Source organism: Oxyura jamaicensis, chromosome 18 (genome assembly GCF_011077185.1).
Source record: "Oxyura jamaicensis isolate SHBP4307 breed ruddy duck chromosome 18, BPBGC_Ojam_1.0, whole genome shotgun sequence".
NCBI classification, from domain to species: Eukaryota; Metazoa; Chordata; class Aves; order Anseriformes; family Anatidae; genus Oxyura; species Oxyura jamaicensis.
The window spans coordinates 1,200,673-1,215,094 of record NC_048910.1 but is presented as its reverse complement, the minus strand read 5'-3'; the positions used below and the strand labels follow the sequence as shown (position 1 = coordinate 1,215,094).

Here is a 14,422-nt window from a genome sequence, read left to right as displayed (position 1 = left end):
CATAGCCACGTCTTCATCCCCAAGCAAGATGACTTGCTCCTCTCTACAGAGGACGAAAGTGCCCGTCTCAGACCATAGCTCATGGCCACAGTAAATCGGGACGCACTGCCAGGTCTGTCTGTATAAATCTCAGCACCTGCACACGCTCGCACCTTCTGTACAGCAATAAATGAGCACACATTCACCCACAGAGGCAGTCAGGTGGACAGATAGACAGCACAACCCATTTACCAACTCAAGGGCATTTCATGGAGACCCCAGATTGGGAGAAAAGGAAAGAGGGGACCAGACAGGAGCAAAAGGGAGGCTATTGCCATGTCCCTGCTCAGGGCTATGAAACTGGCCAAAAGGTGTGACAGCACCAGAAGCCAGCAGCCCTGGCTCACAGCCTTGCATGTCTCCATTAGCACCATCCTCTCTGCTAATTGGGATGCAATTCCTGTCATTGCACCCTGAGGATAGTTTGGATCCTAGCCAAGAATCTCACCCTATTCTGCTTGGGCTTAAATTCAAGCATCTTAAAGACACACCTCAAGTCAAGTACGAGCTGTGTGTTTTGCAAAGTAGCAGCAGATTTAAGCACACCCTGGCACAACCCTGAACCAGTCACTGGTGTTCAGAATTCAAATCTACATGTTCAAAAGCGTCATCTCCCACAAAACCAGAGGCCAGTGAGCTCAGGTTTTCACATCGTCAGCAGAGAGCACACAAACGACACAGGCAGCACACCTACGGGTTCCTCTCCAAGTGCCACATTGAGTGCCCCACTTCAAACCCCACTGGAATCCCAGGAACTGGGTGCCCTGCCAGGCAGAAATCCCGTGCCTCAGCCATTGCCTCACCTTGCAGCATGGCAGAGGTGGTGTAGTAGTTGAATGGGACCTTCTTTACCACGTACACATCTGTGTCCAGAGAGGAGAGCTTGTCCCCCACCAGCACAGACTTCCCCGTACCCGCGTTGCCCACCAGCATCACGGGGCGCTGGCGCTCCAGGAGCCTGTCCATGAAGTACCGCAGCCGGACCGTCTCAGTAGTGGGCACAAGGCAAGCCTAAGAGGGGAATAACAAGCGAGTGAGTGATTCCCATCACTGCCACAATCCCACAGCCACGTCTGAGGAGAAGAAAAAATGGGAAAGCCAGGAATGGGTGAGGAGACCCTTGTTTCTAGATCGCACTGGGAGGGGGAATGATGAGCTTCTGCCAGCCATTACAATTAAACTGTCTGCAGAGATGAAACCTTGACAGCTGGATGCTGGCAGCAGCATCTGGATCTCCCCACAAACAGACATTTTGCTAAAATGGTAACAATTATTTTTCAAGTCATCTGTTCCCATTGGCACTTCTAACAGGAAGGAAAAGCGTAGCTGGCAAACACAACTCTCTACCTGCAGAAACTCTCTTTTTTGTCCAAATCATAAAAAACATCCCTACTTTCAGGTTGGCACAGAAAGACAACATGGCGTCTCGGGGGCTTTGTCACTATGTTGTGTCACATCCCACTTCTTTCTGCGGGCCACACTCCTTGGCCAAATCCACCCCTCTGCTTGCACCCTGGCACCCGCTCCTGGGTCACTGGGGTGGACCTGAGCCTGTCCTGATGTACATTGGTCATAACTGAAAGGCCAGTGGAACACTACTCTTCACAGCCAAAGCACAGCAAAGAAAACTGGATAATTCAGTTGTACCTCATGCAGAAAGCCATCCTTATTAAGAAATACTTGACCTTTCATCATACTTCATCAGAACACCCGCTTACAATCACTAAAATGCATTAATTCCTCCCTGACAAAGCCACACACGGCTCACAAACCTGTAATGGCATTTCTGGATCAAATTCGAACTGAGGAATCATTTTAGACCAAGGCTCAAACTTCTTTGTTTTGGGATCAATGTAAAAGTCGAAGACTGTTCCCTGAGAGGGAAACTTAATAGTCTTGAATTCTGCCACCCACCACTTGCTGAACTCCACTCTGTAGTCCACAAGCTGCAAAACAAGAGGGGAAGAAAATATGTTAATCTTGAGAAATTCATCAGTGATGGAGAATGTTATCTTGTCTGAGTCTACCAAAGGGGGATTGGTCCTTAAAATATATTCCACAGTATAACGATCTTACTCTTTTTCCTATTCTTAAGCCTAATTTTTCATTTTCTCCACTTCTTCTCATCACTCCTGTTTATTCACCCAAATAATTCATCCTCTGTGTTGATCACTCTTGGTATGTCTGAGATTAAATGGATGGATCAATTTGAAAAAGAGAAATACGTGCCTGTGACTAAACAGACCACTTGATTGATTCTTGGTGCCTGCTTCTTCCAACAGACAAGGACACAACATCCGTCTACATCTGTGGTCATGGTTAGTCAAAGCATGCATACTAAAGCCTCTCCTCATAAATCATGTCAGTCTGTTAATACTTAGTTGTTGTCTTCTGGCCTCTTTTCAAGCTGTAGCGTTCTGAAGAAACAGAATTGTACCACTACACAAAAACACTGGAGAGGGACCAGGCCCCTTCTGCTCTGCTGCATTTCTGCCATACTGCCCTGGAAGCATCTGTTGTCTTGGCTTTCCCCACTGTTTCTTTCTATGCAGGGAGATTTTGGAGCATCTGAAATTTTGCAAGAGTTGGGACAATGCTTTTGCTTTTGACACTGGTTCAGGACTTGCAAAATGTGCTTAGCTCCCCTTCTGTTACTGATCTCCTACATGACGGGCAAGTCCCCATGCAAACAGTGGGTGGGTATTTCAGCATTCTGCCCTGGGGAGAAGCAGGGAGGGGAAGGAATGGAAAGTTGCTGTTAAAAAGATGTCTGTGAAATGCTGGATGCAAAATTTAGTCAGTTTTAACAGTCTTCCTGGGGCATCTATGTGACTCTCCTCCCCATAGCCATGTGATGTGCTTTTCCAGGACAGACACCCAGCTGGGACTGCCAGCACGCTGCCTGTAGACTGATAAGCCTCCATCACGAAACATGGGTTTGAAATGAACTGAACATCCACTGCAAAGTCCCCTGAGCTACCATCCACCAAAAAAAAAAAACAGAGGATTTTTAAAATAGGTTGTTAGTATCCCTGATTTTGCAGCCTCATGCTATTCAGAGAGGTAGAATGACTGTAATTCTCCATTCTCCTGGTGTTCCAATTCCTCAGTGCCAGTGGCAGAGCAGCCTTCAGCAGAGGGACGTGCCTTGGTGCTAAAAGCCTTCTCGCGAGGGTGCCCTCACCCCTGCACATCCAAACTGCCTGCGGCTGCACTGAGCTGCACTGCCTGTCTTCCCGCACAGAGCAGCGTGGTGGAGATGCTCCAGCCCTAGCTCCTTTGCCAGAACAGTCTTCGGATCAAACTGCTTCCTTAATAAAAACTCTATATGGATTTCCACTAATTCCAGAGCCTTGAAATGGCAAATCTATCATCTGTTTTTACACGGAAGCTCCGCTACCCACCAACAAGCGCGGAGTAGCGGGAAGCCTTCCAGACTCTTTATCCTGACATTTCAGCAGCAAAAGGTCAACACGAAGGGCACCTTCAATGGAGAGCAATAAACAGATTTTATATTGGATCATTTTTCATCAGGCTTCCCTTCTTTCAGACTGCTGTATCCTTATACTCTCAGCTCTGACATTTACAGAGCATCAAAAGTAGCACTGCATAGTCCAACCTCCAAGCCAAATCTCCCGGAGGGATGCTGTGCACAGCTCCTCCTGCAACCCGCACAAAGGTTGCAAGAGCAACCTTTGCAAGATGCTGTTTGATGGCCCACCAGGCCTTGGCAGTGCAGAAATATCTGCAAACCATGCTGGGCCACACAGAGTGATGCCAGAGACCGACCCTGGGATGCAAAAGAGCTAGGCTGTGGGGAACGTGGCACCCATCTGCCACACAACTGCGCTCCCACCAGCTTGCTGAAGGAGCCTTAAGCTCCTAGGATTAGGCAGCAGTGGTGCTGCTGGAGCAAGCAAAAGCAGTGCTTCCAGGCTTCACTGTTTTCTTTTTAATCACTCTGCACTGACAACACTGAGGCTGATTATTTCCCAGCTGGCACATGGGACATGGAGGAGTCAAGTCCTCCACAAGGACTGGGAAAGCTGGGCTCTCACAGCCATCAAGAGAACTTGAAGGGTCCAGGTAGGCACCGAGTCTAGCTCGGGCTGTACTACTTAGCATTTTTGGAAGCATCTGTTCCTTGCTATGAAGCAAACGTGAGCAGTCCAGCAGGTGTTTCTAGCCACTAGTGAGGCACGTGGAAAAAATACAAAGAGACCCTGTGAGAGCACTTGAGCAACATCTGCAAATGGCAAGGCCTCTGCCCAAGCTGGGGTATGAGCTTTGGTGTCAGGTCCTTCCAGGGACTTACCGCATAGTCCAGGCAAAACAGGAGCCTGCTGAAGATCAGAACTGGACCTCTGAGCCCTCAATAGCAGTCCCCCAGCACTGGGCAGACCCTCCACATCAGGATAACGTGCTTTAGACATGGGGATGAGGTGTTCTTTGATGAGGAGATGCAATCACTAGACAGATTCCCAGCAGGGACTGGACAGACCCACAGTGAGCAGCTCGAGCAGATGCCCAACATACCTCTAAACACAGGCTTTGCAACTGCTCACATTGATCCCTGTGCCACTTGCTGACAACCTGACACTCAAAGTCCAGAACTTCAGGTACCATGTGAGCTCTTAGACCCTCCTTTAAGTGCCTCAGGTTTCTCCTGCCTGCCTCTGAACCAGTGACATTCAAATCTCCAGCTTACAAAGCCATCCACCTGGAGGCAGCAAGGCCAGCAGAGGATGCAAAACCATCATTGAAGCATGGGAACAACACCGTGGAACAGAGCCAAAGGTGGCCCCAACACCAGCAGTGTCACAGTGGTGCTCGGACATGCAGCCCACCATCATCTTGCCCATTATTACTGTTAACAGGGGGAAGCTGTAAAAAATAGCAGCTTTTCCAATTACTTGGAAATCAAGAGACAGCCGGGCTGCACCAAGCTGAGCCACGCAGCTGGGAAATGGGGCAGAACAGGGAGCCAGGGTGAAAATAAATACCCCTTCATCCTTTCCTGCTTTTCCAGGGCAAGTCTACAGAAGATCTGATGGTGTTCCCATACAAAAGCCCCCACCAAAGCAGCTGTGCCCCAGCTCTGCAGGAAATGTCTGTGCTTGTCCCACTTTTTGAGCAACAGTGTCTGACGAGGGGCTGAAAATGTGCAGTATTAAATGCTGACCTTGAGAAAACTCAGTCTTATAATAATACCACCATTGAAGGGATCACACCCACCCCGTCTAAAGCAAGCTGATGGATTTGGAGGCTGACAGCCGTGATTAATCCATAGGATAGATGTACTGCGGGAAGCAGCCTGGAGAGCGGAGCCCTGTCTTCCTCCGCCTCTCAGACACCAGTGTACTTTGAATGTCAAAGACTGGTGATACATGGCCTGATTAACCCTCCTGCCCCAGAAAGATCTTGGTCTCTAGGTTGTGTCCTCAAGCACTGTAATCCTGGGTGTGGACATCAGTCCCTCAGTAGCTTGACTGAGCCCAGCAGCTCACACCAGAACACACCAAGCAGCCGGCTGCCCTGAGGGAGCTCACGGTGAGTGCCTGCAAACACCAACCCCAACCTCCCCGACAGCAGGCAAACTGGCTGTGCAGCTACTTTCCTGCATTAAAGTGGGACAAGGGAGACAAGAGGTCCTGACAAAGGTCAGAAGGGCCTCGGCCAGACCCTGAGAGACTCACATCCTCTAAAGAGGGACCCTTTTTCACATTTTGTGTATGATTTTCACAGATGTTCAACAGCCATATAACACTTCTGGCTAGATCGAAGACTTCACCACCCAAAGGGCACCAAACTTTTGAGCTTCTCTGACAGCCCCACAGGCTCTCCAGGATGCTCCAAGCAAAGAGTACCTCAAAGAGCTGAGCTATTGTCTACTTCCACTTAAATGGACACCTGTAATCCCCATCCTGTCCCACTGACCACATCTCTTTCTTACGTTTTTATCACAAATTGAGGACAACTGATTCCTGATGTACATCTATTTTTAATAAAAGCCAGTGTTGGCAAAGCTCCATCAGGTTTGTGTAGCACAATGCAATGCCTATCTGCACAATCTGATGATCAAGACTGCCCCACTGATAATATTCATCTGATAAATCAGCCTTAATTTGATCACATTATACATATCCACATGCCTCTATAAATTAACTTCATGTTTCTCCCCGGTGAAACATGTCTACATAAACAAACAACCCTCCGCCTTTATCGCTTGACCCTTCAGCCTTTCTGCTCTGGTGCTACACCTCAGATAATGAGGTCTTTTGCAAACTGAATTGTTGCATTCAGACTTCTAGCTCATTATCATCTATGTGCAAGCCCCAGGAAACCAGCATTACTGATAAAGCACATTTTGGAAAGTACTAAACAGAAAGAAAGGAAAAAAAAAAAAAAAAAAAAAAAAAAAGCCTATTTAGAAGATTGCTGAAGCAGCAGCTTCCTTCTTACCTGGTCTTGAAACATTGATCCACCAAAGGCCCAGACAGCAGCAAAGACAAAGTAAAGTTCATACAGCTCCTTGGGACAGTCAGGAGGTGTGTTCTCCTCCGTCAGAAGGCATTCAAGGAGGTAGCACAACATCTGAACCATGCTCTGCTCAGGAATGGGAATAATCTTCTTAAACCTAAAGGAAGGAAATTGAAAGCACAGGAAATGTAATTGGGTCCAGATATACAGTCACTTACAATATAGGAAGACAAGCCTAGAAAATCTTTTTTGGAATATTAGCATTTTACTTTTTTTCATTTTGTGTCTTATTCAGGGGTACAGAAATAAAGAGAACACCCATTCTCTTCCTTGGACCTGCTGGCACTGGCACATATACAAGTAATAACAGTAATCAGAAGTTTCAAGCATTTTAAAACTTTGATCCTCTTGAAAGAAGTAAAATGGAAGACTTGCTAAAGGCAATGATTTCCCATGAACCCAACGAGTTCAAAAGCGGTCAAATAGAGGAGTAATAAAATAAACCCTTTCATCTTGCCATTTTACATTCTTTTAAGCTACACTTACAGAATTCCAAACTAATATTGCAGCAGCACTGAAGTCTTCCATAAAGTAATTACAGCTATTTGAAAGGTTAGTTCTACAATTTCTGAATTAAGCAAGGTACCAAAATACTTGGCTCAGGGCTGTCTGCAGCTAATCCTATGGATTTCATCGTCTGACACAATGTTCAGCAACAGAGTGGGAAATGTCCAGTGGACTTGCTGCCAACAGCTATACCCAGCTTGGTCTCACAGGGAGCAGTTCCCTATTAAGATGCCCAATTCCTGTTTCCAAGGCCACTGCTTTCACTACATCAGACCCTTCTGAAACATCTTCATTCTGGTTGACAGCACCCACTGTATGCTGATTTTTTTTTTTTGGTGGTGGTGGCTTTTTGTTGTTGTTTTTAAATGAAGGTGGAAGTTTGCGAAGCAGAGAATGGGAGAAGCTTCCTTACTCAGGTATGTTGGGACTCTACTTTGGCCAGTCCTCATCACATTATGATTAAGAGAGCTGTCTCCCATGATAACCAAGAACTGCATGACTTCTCTGTTGGCATCACCTTGGAGCTAACTTAAGCCAAGGAGCATCAGAGCCGTTCCAAAACTCCAAGTTCTTCATATGCATTGCATTGGTGTCCAACAGGCTGGATGTCTGCAAATACTGACTTCCCTTTTTTCAAAGGCATCAGGAAAAGAAACTCAAGAGATAACTGCTTCAAGAGCAATCCTACCTCTCTCACAAACACCCATTTCTTTCTTTCACTGAAGGATGGGGAAAAAAAGTGGGAAGAAGGAAAAAGGAGATCTGCTCTCTCTCACCTTCCAAACAGCAGGCTGAAAACTTTACTTCAGCAATGGTCTAAAATATCTTCTACTGAAAGGTGATTTGTGGAGTGGACTTGGGTCCAGCCTGACACATCAGGAGACCAAGACAATTTCTCTTTAGGATCTCCTGGATTTACTTTCCAAGAGATGCAGCACTGACACAAGAAGTACAAGACCAACCAAAATCAGATGAAAACCAGACCCAGCCGACAAAGGAAGGACAGGAGTGTTGGCACCCAGACCTTGCCTCACAGTTTCTCTGCAGTTAAGCCAGTGAGGCTCAAGGCTCTCAGGGGCCATGAGGAAACCCTGCCACCAATGCCACGTGCCCCTCAGCCCCAGCACAGCACAGCTGGTCTGGAAGGCAACCGGTGTCCCCCTACTTTTGCTGGTGGAGATACAATCACACTGCAGAAGTTACCTGGTTCTGAGGGTGTCCAGACAAGGCGGCAGGTACTTATCAAACAAAATGGTCAGGTTGGCTCTTTCTGACTGGATCTCTCGCCTGTCAATCCAACTGCTCACTGGAGGATTCCAGCCCAGATCTCCTGGGTTGATGTACAAGATCCCTTTAGGCCCAGGGTAAAAAAAAAAATACATATATCATGAGGACACAGCAGAGACCATTCCTTTCCTCCAGCAGAATTTCTCAGCTACTTCCACACATCCAGCTACACCCCACCCTGTCCACACAGGGCCCTGCACAATAGGAGCACTCTCTCGGCACTGCTGAAGCTGTCCTCACCCATCAACAGAGAGCTCAGAGTAAAATCTCCAAGATGATCACAGCTCCATGTATGTATGAGGACAGGATCCTCAGTTTGTCCATGTGCTTCTGGGACATGCTCTGCCCACCAAAGGTAGGCGTGATCCCAGGTTGGGAACTTTCAACAGGGACCAAGTCGCCCAACAAAAGACTGCTTAATGGCACCAGACCCTGCTTTCTCCATGCAGCATCCCCGACTGAAGCTCGGCCCAGGACTCACCTGCTCTGGACACGGTTGCTGGTGTGGCTGTGCGCAGGTGGCTGATCTCAAAGACCAGCCGCATCGTCGGGTTCAGAGGGATTCTCTCATTGCTTGCCAGGGTCAGCACCTGCACATGGCAGACAGAATGGCAGCTTAATCCTCAGGTTAATACATCCCGCAGGAAGAGTAATGGAAAGTGCTCGCTACGTTGCACTAAAGTTTGGCTGCTGTCAGCTCAGCTCCTCCAAGCAAAGCAATTAATTTCTAACAGGTAGTAGAATGATCCCTCTCTCTTCCACAGACCAGAATGAACAGCAGCGCTCCCTTAGGGTGGGAGAAAAGGTTCAGAATTATGACCCTATTTGCCATTTTTAAAGGGCCTGAAGTTATGACCAGGACATTTGTGGTTACTCAAGATACCAGTTCTCCAGGAAAGGGAAATTCCCATGAAAGCATGCTTTGGGCTATTTTCCTCATGCACCATTTTCTTTATGCTTTGCTTATTGCTTTGTATATCTGAAGAAACATCACCCTAATTGCATTATTTAAGGAGGTGTTATTTTTGGCATAGGCATTTCTCCTAGGCTGAACCACACCATGCAGTCAAGGAATGTCCACTTCTTTAACTTATACTAATTACCTTATTATCATCCATCACTGTATTAAGAGACTCAATCCACATCGGATCAATATCCCCATCTAGTACCATCCACTTGGGACCATCATGTGTGATGTTGGCAAGCTCTCTCATGATTGATGAAAACAGCCCTGGGAAGATGACAAGAATATCATGATGAACAAATCTGCCACCTGCTCTAACATTTTTCTCTAGCATCTTACTAAAATCTATCATACTGAATGCTTTCCTCTTAAGCATTCAAAACTCTACGCACCTGTACATGCTTTAAGTAAGAAGTATTTCTATATCATGATAATCATGATATGGGTCTAGTTTGCTTTGAAGAAATCGTTATGAAAATGACTGAAGGCCTATGGATGAGCTTCATTCCCGCCAAGAATAAGGGGTATGAAAATGACGAGTAGATACTCAGAGGCAAAAGAAGGTACAAATTACACAACACAGGGAAAGCCATCTGAATATGCTTTGGAATTTCTTCTGTTTTTTTGTGGCTCAAAGTATTTCAGGGAAATCAAGATGCATTAAATGCCGGGTCATGGCTTTAGTGAGATTGAGGGGAGAACAAGCATAGAATGACATTGAATGACAGAACAAAATGTCAGTAAAATCAAGGAGACAGAGAAGATACAGTGTCTCGAGGGGAGTAAATAATGAATGTTAAGAAGAGCAAGGATGCTGGGAATAGAACAGCAGTACTGCAGAGAAAATGAAAACTCTACAAAACTATTGCTCTCCTCTACACGTGAAAATACCTGGGGAGACGCTGGTCTTCATGAAAAAACATCAGGCAAACAAACAAACAAAAACAAGGCACCTCTCTCCTGGTGAATTGTAACAAGCCTACTTCTTTTTTCCAGGACAAGCTATTTCTGTGATCCAGACCAGGAATGGCTAGTGGCATTATATGACCAAAGATAAAGCTTGCATAGAGCAAATGCAGAACAGCTCACCTAAAAAGAGGTATCTGATTCTGAGATCAAGTCAAAAAAAAAAAAAAAAAAAAAATCACTGTCTCTGTCTGCACTCAGCTCCTGAAACTGCCTCTGAATTTGCTCCAAGATCGTTAGTATCAGAAACATCTAATGTCTCAGAGCCTCAGTGCTCCCTCACATGCACCATGACAGCAGCAGAGAGAAAAATGCCTCTCTTCTAACCTTGTGCATCCACACCACAAAGCTGCCTTGGGGCTTAAAAGAGGAGCTTGGTTCTACAGAGAACACTTTTAGGATTCCTTTGTGGGACTTTTACCATCTAAGACATACAACTTTTTCAGCTCCCATTAATGAATGGAGTAATGGGATGACAGCATCATCTCTTGTTGGACTGTGGGAAAAATCTCCTTGCTGCTATTTGACAAAAAGGAACAAAATTTTGAGGACTAGTTAACACAAAAGATATTTGCCTTGAAACCTCAGGACAGAGCCATCTACACTCTCTTGCAGGCTAGAAAAGACTGGAAGACCCGCCTTTAGAAGGTCCCTCCTGCTGTTCAGTACCTGCAGTCCTCGATCTGCTGCTGCAGCCACTCTGCATAGTTCAGGCTGTCCCCAACACTCCCCTCTGTCATTTTTGATTTAGGGTCCCTAATTACAATTAAAATGAAATTAACCCTGACACTAGAACAAATCAGTGGGGTCAGGTTGGGTCCACAGTGGGGGCCAGGAGAGGTGGGCGGCAGTTCATCTCCTGGTGAGATTCTGTCCAAGGATGATTTACGGCAATGTCTGCCCTCACCTCCCCCACACCTCTGAAACCTGCTGCAAACGTAAATCAAAGCTGCCTTTCCATATTAGGCAGAGCCAAAAGTTTCACTCCAGATCTCGGTGACCTTTGAGAAAGTTTTAAATGTGCAGCTTGTTTTCCTCAGGAGTGATCAGGATCAACAGATTGGCAAATGATGATGTACTGCAGAGATGGGAAAGCAGTATTTGATGGAAAATACTGTGGTGGAAAAGCATCAGTTTAAGGGATGGTTGTGTTTGCTACCAGTGACAGTGATGGCACACGCTGGGGAACCCCAGCGTACACCCCAGGGCAGGGGGGAACCCAGCACCTACCTCTCTTCTGTCACTAGTCCAGCCCACTCCAAAAGACTGTCTGACCCATTTAGGAGCTAGTAACTGTTGGTCTTAATGGACACGACATTTATCCTTAGGGCAATAGGGTAAAGCAGGTTTATGCTACACTTCCCATTTGAAGATCAAATAGCTAAAACATCCTATAAATCCTTTCAACCACAAACTCACACGTGGGTGTGAGCAGCAGAGGAGCACCCAGGCTTTGAGACCTGCATACAAAGAACCAGTCATCTGGCTGCTGCTCAGACAATTCATTAAAAAAAAAAAAAAAAATCATTTTCCTACAGATTCAGGGATGAAAATACACTCACCATCTTTCCATTCTCTTGTTGCTGGGTTAATGATCCCAAAAAGCTCATCATTTGTGACTGCTTTAGGGTTGAGGTCTGTCCAGACAGGTCGTCGCTTCATTATCTGGTAAGTCCTGTGCAGAGATCTCATCACCTGGGACTTGCCCGTGCCTGCGTTACCCACCACAAAGACAGAGTGTCGGACTGTCAGCAGCTCCTCCAGCTGCACCACCTGAGAAAAACATGGCCAAATTTCATACAAAGATGCCATATTACAGATCAGCTCTACAAAGCAAATCCCATTGGACTTTTTGTTTAGAAAGACGTGACCAAGATGCACAAATCAATTTGGCCTTGAGTTTGGTATAGCCACTCTAATCACAATGGGTAAAAGCTTCAGCCTGCAGTCAGATCTCCACCAGTATTTTCATCTGTCAGCCATCAGCTGACAAGGCTCTGCTCTCCAGAGGCCATACTGTAACGAAGCTACAAGGGTTCGCCTCTTCGTAAACTCAGGGAGTGAGTCAGTGCAGTCTTTTGGCAGGCATGACTGCATCAAAACCATCATAGTACACTGTGTCCTCCATCATGGTCAGTCTGCAAGGAGAATATTGCACAGAGCCCTCTCTGTAGAAGCAAAGATGATTGAGAAAACCCATATGACCCGATGGAGATGTAGGTATGGCAGAAGATCGCTTGGTCTTACTTTGAGCACAAAGTTGTCCTCAGCCTGCAGTCGGAGGTCCAACACAGCCTGCCTCACAAAAGACTCAAAATTCAGGTCACGTTTCCGAGGCACATCCAACGCAGGGAAAAGATCCCCAATCAGCCCCATAAACACCGGTACATCATCAGTCACAATCTTTGGGATGTTGAAGTCACGAAGAGAGCGCATCAGAACTTGGTCTTCAGGTCGCTCTGGGTCATCTCGCTTGAGGGAGCCAGCAACAACTAGCACTGACTTGATAGCCCGCAAGCCCCAGTCATAGTGATCCTACACAGGAGAAAAAGAAGCGATGAATTTATGCTTAGACAGCACACCACCATGGAGGGGGAAGACCCAGCAGCTCCAAATGGCCAGACAAGCAGCCAAGGGAAATACATCCAAATCTGTTATTTGCATTGTGGCCAGAGACCTCCTCCAGCCTGAGTAACCTGATTTCCATTTCAGTAGTTGAGATTCCTGTCAGGGGCAGTATTAAGGAGTCAGACAGCTCAGCTGTTCCTACCACCATGTGGGCTCAGAGCTAGCAGTAAAAACAGCAGTAGGACATGCACGAAGCAAGAGCTAAGCAATTTGTTTCACCTAAATGACAAGGCAGCCTAAGCAAGGCCAGCCAGACACATGGTAGCCCAAGCTGGATCTGCACAAGCTACCCAGGTAAAAGGCTCGTTAGTGAATTATGAGGTCCCAGATACCCAGGTTTCTCCACAAGATTACCACGTTTGTCACATTTGGCTCCAGACGCAGCCCACTGAGCAGGGCCAGTGAGGGCATTGCTGGAAAAGGACCAAAGAGAGGCAGTAGAGGAGATCTCAAGCCAACAAGCATCTCTTGATATTCCTGCTTTGTTAACACCCTTCAGAGCACAACACAACACCTGACTGTTTCAAGTGACAGACCACAGCTTCCACCAAGACCTCTGAGACAGAGCACAAAGTTTCTGTGACCAGGCACTTCCCCGAGCCTCATGCTGGCACAGCCATGGTCAGGTTTTCCACCTGGAGTCCTGATTCAGTTCTTCTCTGGACCCAGCTTCGATTTATACAAATGATGACAAAGAGCAATCTCATTAGAGCTTTGCACTGAAAGCAACCCTACTTGGTCAACATCTGACAAGACAGGGAGGGAACCATGAGGCTGAACTCAGAGAGGGACAGACATCGCAAAACTCTTGCGGGAAGGAGAATCAATAGGAAGTAAGAGACTGGAAAGCAAAGGGTCAACAAACACTACCCCAAACATGGTATCATTTGAACCCCCAGAAAAATTTCTCACAGTAACACAGCTGGTCAAGTACTTATGTCCCTGCAGATCTGATCAATTTGATCACAAACCTGCTCCCAGCTGCCAGCACAACCACAGCCATTAAAGAAAAGCTGGGAAGCTTGAGCCACAGAGCTGAAATGGCAAAGCATTTTGTTCCTGGTGACTTTGGAGATTAAGATGCTTCATTGTACTGTCCAGACATGGAAGCGGGCTCACCTGCTTGGACAGGAGCTCTTTGCAGAGCTGGTACAGAGTAATGAACTTCCTGGCTAATGCGCGGGCCTCAATGAATCCCTCAGCCACCAACATAATTTCACAGATCAGCTCAAAGTCTGGCACAACCATCGCGCATGGCCTAAAGAGACAGGAGAGAAAACAGTGCAGAACAAGTATTTCTTGGCTGCAGATCTTCTAAGGAACAGGAACAATCAGCTGCCAATATTAGTGAGGACTTGTGTGGGCTTGAACTCAGAGGATATGTACAAAATATAAAGCCTACACTACAGGGTGTCCCTGCCCATAGCAGCAGGATTGGAACTAGGTGACAATGTCTCTTCCAACCCAAACCACCCCATGATTCTCTAATTC

At 46.6% G+C, this 14,422-nt stretch overlaps 1 protein-coding gene across 1 annotated transcript in view; it reads right to left on the bottom strand.

Moving 5' to 3' along the window:
• The window catches only part of DNAH9 (dynein axonemal heavy chain 9), a 196,515-nt gene that overhangs the window by 131,271 nt on the left and 50,822 nt on the right, over window positions 1–14,422 (bottom strand). The window contains exons 30-38 of the mRNA XM_035342655.1: window positions 14,051–14,189; window positions 12,551–12,838; window positions 11,866–12,076; window positions 9,477–9,604; window positions 8,855–8,963; window positions 8,290–8,437; window positions 6,502–6,676; window positions 1,812–1,985; window positions 843–1,050 (exon numbers count right to left, since the gene is read on the bottom strand). Of these exons, the coding sequence (XP_035198546.1) occupies window positions 843–1,050; window positions 1,812–1,985; window positions 6,502–6,676; window positions 8,290–8,437; window positions 8,855–8,963; window positions 9,477–9,604; window positions 11,866–12,076; window positions 12,551–12,838; window positions 14,051–14,189 (1,580 nt within the window). The remainder of the gene's footprint in view (window positions 1–842; window positions 1,051–1,811; window positions 1,986–6,501; window positions 6,677–8,289; window positions 8,438–8,854; window positions 8,964–9,476; window positions 9,605–11,865; window positions 12,077–12,550; window positions 12,839–14,050; window positions 14,190–14,422) is intronic.